Source organism: Pteropus vampyrus, unplaced genomic scaffold (assembly GCF_000151845.1).
Source record: "Pteropus vampyrus isolate Shadow unplaced genomic scaffold, Pvam_2.0 Scaffold303, whole genome shotgun sequence".
Lineage (NCBI taxonomy): Eukaryota > Metazoa > Chordata > Mammalia > Chiroptera > Pteropodidae > Pteropus > Pteropus vampyrus.
In genome coordinates, this window is record NW_011889084.1 from 1,606,691 (window position 1) to 1,615,106 (window position 8,416).

An 8,416-nucleotide genomic window follows, 5' to 3' on the forward strand; every position below is an offset into this window, starting at 1 on the left:
GACGAAGAGGCCGAGGACAGCAGACCTGGGGCTGGGGCCTCGCCGGGCACCCATGCCACCCCACTGCGGCGTGCTGAGTCCCTGGGTCACCGCGGCACCCTGGATGTGCGGCCCCTGCCGCCGGACACCTTGCTGCCTACCAAGCTCCATGACTGCAATGGGCAGGTGCTGTCCCTGCCCAGCGAGTTCTTCCTGCGCATAGATAGTCACAAGGAGGACCCGGCCGAGTTCGACGACGACATGGAGGATGTGAGTGAGCGGCAAGGCCCAGGCTCCCTCTTGTCATGTGCCGGTTCCCAGAGAGGAGCCGGAACATCATTCTTGGCGGGGAGAGAGCAGGACAAGCTGAGCAGGACTTGACTTAGCTGGAAGACCGCAGTTGATCTCTGGGAGCTCTGGAGTGGGGGTTGGCCCCAAGGTCAGCTCCACCTCCAGCTGAGGGCCATTCTGAGCCTAGCATTTTCAGCCACTAGTGGGCCTTCAAGGGTGGAGCGGAGAGGAGGGCAGGGCCATCTTCTCCATTGCCCAAGACAGTTGCACAGCAGGGGCCAGCTGGAGGGCCTTTCTGGGCGGAGATGATCTGGTCCTCGTCTCTGGCTACGTGAATTCCCACCTGGCTTGGGAGAATGGGCTGAGACAGGTGGGATCCCAGGGGCAGAAGGGCAGGGCTGGGCCTAGAGACAGGTGAGGCTGGGAAGGGCCTGAGGACCTGCCCCTCTTCCCAGAGCTGCTGCGCTCGCCTGCGCAAGGTGCTGCAGCCCTACAAGCCTGAGTGGTGTCGGAGCCGGGAGCCCTGGGCACTGTACCTCTTCTCCCCGCAGAACAGGTGCGGGGGCGCTGGCTGGGGAGGGCTGGCACTCCCATTTGGTCCTCATTTCCCAACCAGACAGTGAGTGTCTTGGACATCAGGGGACTGGGGCAAAGCATGGGCTTGGGCAGGGTTATTCTTAGGCCCCTCACCTGGTGCCCACGACGTGCCCCCAGGTTCCGCGCCTCCTGCCAGAAAATCATCGCTCACAAGATGTTCGATCACGTTGTCTTGGTCTTCATCTTCCTCAACTGTATCACCATCGCCCTGGAGAGGCCAGACATTGATCCGGGAAGCACCGTGAGGCCCCCTCCTCAGCTCAGGGAAGGGGTGGGGTCCCGTAGGTGCGGCCGGCCCCTCCCACCACCCTGTCCCTGCAGGAGCGCGTTTTCCTCAGCGTCTCCAACTACATCTTCACAGCGATCTTCGTGGTCGAGATGATGGTGAAGGTACAAGCATGTCTAGGAGAGCCCCCCGGGTCTGCCCTCAGGCGTCATGCCCCTGTCCTGCCCAGCAGCCCCCACCTGCTATGCCCCTGTCCCCTTCCCCCATCCCAAACCCCCTTCTGCAGCACTGCCTACCTGGGCCCCTCCTCCTCTGCGCTTGGACAGGTGGTGGCCCTAGGCCTGGTCTCTGGGGAGCACGCCTACCTGCAGAGCAGCTGGAACGTGCTGGACGGGCTGCTGGTCCTGGTGTCTTTGGTCGACATTATTGTGGCCATGGCCTCAGCTGGCGGTGCCAAGATCCTGGGCATCCTTCGTGTGCTGCGCCTGCTGAGGACACTCCGGCCTCTGAGGTGGGCGGGGCTGGGCCAGGGGAAGGGACAGATGAGGTGAGGGTGGGGATAGAGGGGTGGGGTTGGGACCAGGGTAGACCAAGGTGGGGAGTGGAGTGGTTAAGGGAAGGGATGGGGGTAGAGCCAGGGGCCTGTTGAGGAGATGGGGTGGGGCCTTTGGGCCAGGTGTAACCTCTGCAGTGGCTTGCTCCCTGGGTGGGCCCAACAGCGGGTGGCCTCTGCCTGTGCAGGGTCATCAGCCGTGCTCCAGGCCTCAAGCTAGTTGTGGAAACGCTGATATCATCTCTCAGGCCCATTGGCAACATCGTCCTCATCTGCTGCGCTTTCTTTATCATCTTCGGGATTCTCGGGGTGCAGGTGGGCAGCCCCGCTCGTCCTTGGGTGCCCCGTGCAAGGGATGGTGGTCTGTGGTCAGCGGCTGTGTGGCAGCCCCAGGAAGGCCCAGCCTCGTCCCTTGCCCTGCTGCCCCAGGAGCCTCTGTATGGGGAGCTGGTGTGCCGGGGGCGCAGGGTCGGCCCTCTGTGTGACTGCCCCCGCCCCCCGTCAGCTCTTCAAGGGCAAGTTCTACTACTGCGAGGGTCCCGACACCAGGAACATTTCCACCAGGGCCGAGTGCAGGGCTGCCCACTACCGCTGGGTGCGGCGCAAGTACAACTTCGACAACCTGGGCCAGGTGGGCGGGGTGAGGGCAGACAGGGAGGGGCAGGGTGGGCGCGGCCAGACCTGGAGTCCTCTGAGGCCTGTGCTCCAGTTGCTCTTAGATGTCCTCGCTCTGGTCTCCTGAAAGATGGGGATGGCAGGACCACAGGGCTCGGGAGCCATGGGTGGGTGTGCTGTGCAGGAAGCCTGTGGGGGGGTCTGGGGCAGGAGGCAGGGTGGTAACTGCCCTTGCTGTGGCCTGGCAGGCGCTGATGTCCTTATTCGTGCTGTCCTCCAAAGATGGCTGGGTGAACATCATGTACGACGGGCTGGACGCTGTGGGCATAGACCAGCAGGTGCGAGCAGGCGGTAGGCAGCCCTGGTTCTCTAAGCCAAGGGTCCCCAAACCCCAGGCCATGGACCAGTACATGTCTGTGGCCTGTTAGGAGCCGGGCTGCACAGCAGGAGGTGAGAGTGGCGAGCGAAGCTTCATCTGTATTTGCAGCTGCTCCCCAGCGCTAGCATCACCGCCTCAGGTCCACCTCAGATCATCAGGCGTTAGAGGTTCATATAGCACCGTTCCCTGGTGTCAAAAAGGTTGGGGACCACTGCTATAGTCAAACCTTTTGGATATCCTCTGGGTTATCTCAGGGAATTCCTCCAAGAGGATGTTTTTGGTTTCTGAGAATTTCCAGAGTTCCACATCACCGGGCCCCTTCTCCGGCCCTACAGGCTGTAGCACAAGGGGCCCTGGGGTACGTGGCTGTTCCTGGGCAGGGCCCTCGCGCAGCGGGAACCCACGCACCCTCGTGTGCCACAGCCGGTGCCCAACCACAACCCTTGGATGCTGCTCTACTTCATCTCCTTCCTGCTCATCGTCAGCTTCTTTGTGCTCAACATGTTTGTGGGCGTGGTGGTGGAGAACTTCCACAAGTGCCGGCAGCACCAGGAGGCCGAGGAGGCACGGCGGCGAGAGGAGAAACGGCAGCGCCGCCTGGAGAGGAAGCGCAGGAGTAAGGCGCTGCGGGGGGCGGTGGCGGTCGGTACCTGTGCGCCTGTGGGAGGGCGGAGGGATGGCCGGGGCAGCAGGGAACCAGCCGAGACGGGTTCTGAGGCTGGGTCTCCCTCACACTCGAGTGCAGTGGGTGCCCGAAGCTGCCTGCCTAGCCCCATTTCCCTCGGCCTCCCAGGCCTGACCTTGCCGAATGGCTCTGCACGCTGCCCGCCTTGCCTAGGCCTGCATGGCGGCCGGGCCCCCCAGGGGCCGGGCAGGGGAAGGCAGCTGCAGCAGGAGGCAGGGGTCCCCTTCCAAATGCTGTCGGAGGTAAATGAGACCCCTAGTTCTCATCTCCCATCTATACCGAGGAGGGTTTACCCTCATGAGTTCTCATGCCACAGGGGGAACGAGTAAAACTGTCCGAGACAGAGAGAGAGTCTCAGGGAGGCCTCACCCAGCTTAGAAGCAAGGAGGGCTTCCTGCAGGAGAGGGCCGCTGAGTGTCCCACCCACCTCAGTCAGCTCAGACCATCTCCTTGTCTTTCCAGGCACTTTGCCCAACCCAGGTACCTGCCCCCCCTGTCCCGCATGCCTAAGTCCCTCGCTTTTGCCGGCCCTTGCACAGGGCTATGGGCTAGTTTGGCCTCCGTCTTTCTGCTGCTGCCATGTGGAAAGGCAGACACTACAGGCGGGTACCAGGTTCGCTGGGGTCCGCTGCAGGATGGCCATGGAACAACCGGGATTGGTCGCCAGGTGTCAGTGGGGGGAAGAAGTATTGCCTACTCCCCTGCCTGGTGTCCATGCCACTGTCTGTGAGCTTGTGTGTGTCCCTTTGCCCAGCTTGCATGCTTCCTTGCCATGCTGTGGGACACCTGCTGGCTCATGGCTGCTCCATGTCCTCAGTGCTGGCCTGGCCTGACTGATTGCTAGCCCCTTTGGCTGCTTGAACTGAGCTGAGCTTTTAGTGACTGCATGCCCAACCCAGGAGCATGAGGGTCCCAGGGCGGGGTCAGCCTCGTTGACCCTGTTTTCCCAGGCCCTGGGATAGCCACAGCTGTCATCTCCCTGGCCCCCACCCATGCATGCTTCTGTGGCCAAGGCAAGTCCTCATGGGCAGTGGTGGCAGCCATGTCCGCATCCAGTGGGAGCTCAGTGGGAGGGTTACTACAGGGAGAGCATTTAGTGCAGACAGACCTGTTGGGGGTTGCATGACGCCCCAGGTGATGGCCATGAGATGGACTGGAAGCCAGGCAGACCCCAGACAAGAAACAGTGGCCACTGGACCCTTAGAGGACCAGGGAGTGAGAGACTCTAGGCCTGGTGGCCAGAGGGTAGGGTAGTTCATGCCCAGACAGGGAGACAGGACCTGCTCCCTGAGTAAGCGCCCATTTGCCTGTCTGTCATCATCAAGGTGTCTCTGAACTCCCATGCCAGACCACGAAAGTATACCACAAAGACAGGGCAGAGTCTGAGCAGCGCCTCAGGACAGAGCCGAGAGGAATCTCAGTTTCTAGGCCCATTCCTGGGGGAGGGTGAGGGGAGAGGGGGGCCTGCCCTCGAGGCCCTCTCACACCCAGTCCCCAGCCTGGGTTTTCCATCAGGCAGCAGGAGCCGGACTCACAGGGAGCCACTTCTCACCTAGAATAGGACTCGCTTCCTGAGAGAAACCCCCTCCATCAGCCTCCTGCAAACCTCCCACATCTGAGCTGGGGGCCCTCCCCCAGACACCCACGCTCCAGCCTATGCAAGCAGCCTCAACCCCACCAGCTCACCTTGGTCACAGGCGCCCTCTCCCTGCAGAGGCCCAGCGCCGTCCCTACTACGCCGACTACTCGCCCACCCGCCGCTCCATCCACTCGCTGTGCACCAGCCACTACCTCGACCTTTTCATCACCTTCATCATCGGGGTCAACGTCATCACCATGTCCATGGAGCACTACAACCAGCCCAAGGTGGGGCTCGGGGCCATAAGACCCCACCCACCCTGCCTCCAGGACCGGTGTGGGAGACGAGCCCCTAGAGGGCCACGGGTGGAGTCAGGCACCTAGCGGGTGGCCTGGATCAGGATGTGCTAACCCGAGGACTGGGGGGTCTTAGGTCTACAGCCCTGGGTGAGCCCTCACCAGGGTTTATGGGGTATGGTTTGAACAGAGGGTCCTCCTTTTAACATCACCTGAAACTCTCAGGTCACCCAAGTGCCCTGGAGGGCCCTCCCCACCCCACAGTGGTCCCATCTCAAAGTGCTAGCTGTGGAAAGGTCTCTGAGTCCAGCTTCCCAGGCTGTGGATTTCACAGCCCAAGAAGAAGCCAGACAGGGAGCTGGGAGGAGATGTGCGGGCGTAAATGATCAGCTCTTTTTCCTCTCCAGTTACATCTGCATCACCATCATTTCATTAAAGAAAGGACACCTTTCCCACCTTGAGTGCAGTGGGTGCCCGAAGCTGCCTGCCTAGCCCCATTTCCCTCGGCCTCCCAGGCCTGACCTTGCCGGATGGCTCTGCACGCTGCCCGCCTTGCCTAGGCCTGCATGGCGGCCGGGCCCCCCAGGGGCCGGGCAGGGGAAGGCAGCTGCAGCAGGAGGCAGGGGTCCCCTTCCAAATGCTGTCGGAGGTAAATGAGACCCCTAGTTCTCATCTCCCATCTATACCGAGGAGGGTTTACTCTTATGAGTTCTCATGCCACAGGGGGAACAAGTAAAACTGTCCGAGACAGAGAGAGAGTCTCAGGGAGGCCTCACCCAGCTTAGAAGCAAGGAGGGCTTCCTGCAGGAGAGGGCCGCTGAGTGTCCCACCCACCTCAGTCAGCTCAGACCATCTCCTTGTCTTTCCAGGCACTTTGCCCAACCCAGGTACCTGCCCCCCCTGTCCCGCATGCCTAAGTCCCTCGCTTTTGCCGGCCCTTGCACAGGGCTATGGGCTAGTTTGGCCTCCGTCTTTCTGCTGCTGCCATGTGGAAAGGCAGACACTACAGGCGGGTACCAGGTTCGCTGGGGTCCGCTGCAGGATGGCCATGGAACAACCGGGATTGGTCGCCAGGTGTCAGTGGGGGGAAGAAGTATTGCCTACTCCCCTGCCTGGTGTCCATGCCACTGTCTGTGAGCTTGTGTGTGTCCCTTTGCCCAGCTTGCATGCTTCCTTGCCATGCTGTGGGACACCTGCTGGCTCATGGCTGCTCCATGTCCTCAGTGCTGGCCTGGCCTGACTGATTGCTAGCCCCTTTGGCTGCTTGAACTGAGCTGAGCTTTTAGTGACTGCATGCCCAACCCAGGAGCATGAGGGTCCCAGGGCGGGGTCAGCCTCGTTGACCCTGTTTTCCCAGGCCCTGGGATAGCCACAGCTGTCATCTCCCTGGCCCCCACCCATGCATGCTTCTGTGGCCAAGGCAAGTCCTCATGGGCAGTGGTGGCAGCCATGTCCGCATCCAGTGGGAGCTCAGTGGGAGGGTTACTACAGGGAGAGCATTTAGTGCAGACAGACCTGTTGGGGGTTGCATGACGCCCCAGGTGATGGCCATGAGATGGACTGGAAGCCAGGCAGACCCCAGACAAGAAACAGTGGCCACTGGACCCTTAGAGGACCAGGGAGTGAGAGACTCTAGGCCTGGTGGCCAGAGGGTAGGGTAGTTCATGCCCAGACAGGGAGACAGGACCTGCTCCCTGAGTAAGCGCCCATTTGCCTGTCTGTCATCATCAAGGTGTCTCTGAACTCCCATGCCAGACCACGAAAGTATACCACAAAGACAGGGCAGAGTCTGAGCAGCGCCTCAGGACAGAGCCGAGAGGAATCTCAGTTTCTAGGCCCATTCCTGGGGGAGGGTGAGGGGAGAGGGGGGCCTGCCCTCGAGGCCCTCTCACACCCAGTCCCCAGCCTGGGTTTTCCATCAGGCAGCAGGAGCCGGACTCACAGGGAGCCACTTCTCACCTAGAATAGGACTCGCTTCCTGAGAGAAACCCCCTCCATCAGCCTCCTGCAAACCTCCCACATCTGAGCTGGGGGCCCTCCCCCAGACACCCACGCTCCAGCCTATGCAAGCAGCCTCAACCCCACCAGCTCACCTTGGTCACAGGCGCCCTCTCCCTGCAGAGGCCCAGCGCCGTCCCTACTACGCCGACTACTCGCCCACCCGCCGCTCCATCCACTCGCTGTGCACCAGCCACTACCTCGACCTTTTCATCACCTTCATCATCGGGGTCAACGTCATCACCATGTCCATGGAGCACTACAACCAGCCCAAGGTGGGGCTCGGGGCCATAAGACCCCACCCACCCTGCCTCCAGGACCGGTGTGGGAGACGAGCCCCTAGAGGGCCACGGGTGGAGTCAGGCACCTAGCGGGTGGCCTGGATCGGGATGTGCTAACCCGAGGACTGGGGGGTCTTAGGTCTACAGCCCTGGGTGAGCCCTCACCAGGGTTTATGGGGTATGGTTTGAACAGAGGGTCCTCCTTTTAACATCACCTGAAACTCTCAGGTCACCCAAGTGCCCTGGAGGGCCCTCCCCACCCCACAGTGGTCCCATCTCAAAGTGCTAGCTGTGGAAAGGTCTCTGAGTCCAGCTTCCCAGGCTGTGGATTTCACAGTCCATGAAGAAGCCAGACAGAAAGGGAGCTGGGAGGAGATGCGTGGGCGTAAATGATCAGCTCTTTTTCCTCTCCAGTTACATCTGCATCACCATCATTTCATTAAAGAAAGGACACCTTTCCCACCCTCTGCCGTCCTCCACCATGGGAAGGGAGGGGTCTCAGGGTAACAGAGCCTTTGAGTCTGAACCCACTCAGCTTTGGGGGAAGCCGAGCTCCAGCCAGCATGGGCCAGCCCCTGCCCTGGGCCGCAGATGGGAGCCTGGTAAAGGCAGGACCAAGACTCTGGGCTCTGAGGGGCAGGTTCCCCCCAACCTGAGGGTTGTCCTCAAAATGCTGCAAGGGTCAATCCATGTGAGGCCTCCCAGACCTGGCTCAGGCCCACATATAGTAAGTGCTCAATAGCCCAGAAGCACCCATGTTAGTAGAGGAGAGAGATGGGGCCAGGACCCAGGTACTGGGTGCCTGATGCTGCAGTGGGGGGTGGGGGTGGAGGAAGAGGAGGGAGGGGCAGCCTAGGCAGGGTGGCCTCCACAGCCTGACATTCTTGCCCCCAGTCGCTGGATGAGGCCCTCAAGTACTGCAACTACGTGTTCACCA

At 61.3% G+C, this 8,416-nt stretch overlaps 1 protein-coding gene across 1 annotated transcript in view; it reads left to right on the top strand.

The window, feature by feature from the left end:
• The window catches only part of CACNA1H (calcium voltage-gated channel subunit alpha1 H), a 73,114-nt gene that overhangs the window by 54,961 nt on the left and 9,737 nt on the right, over positions 1-8,416 (top strand). The window contains exons 18-27 of the mRNA XM_011376985.1: positions 726-826; positions 985-1,108; positions 1,189-1,257; positions 1,420-1,604; positions 1,835-1,961; positions 2,152-2,277; positions 2,510-2,599; positions 3,064-3,256; positions 3,788-3,805; positions 5,040-5,191. Coding sequence (XP_011375287.1) covers positions 726-826; positions 985-1,108; positions 1,189-1,257; positions 1,420-1,604; positions 1,835-1,961; positions 2,152-2,277; positions 2,510-2,599; positions 3,064-3,256; positions 3,788-3,805; positions 5,040-5,191 — 1,185 coding nt within the window. The remainder of the gene's footprint in view (positions 1-725; positions 827-984; positions 1,109-1,188; positions 1,258-1,419; positions 1,605-1,834; positions 1,962-2,151; positions 2,278-2,509; positions 2,600-3,063; positions 3,257-3,787; positions 3,806-5,039; positions 5,192-8,416) is intronic.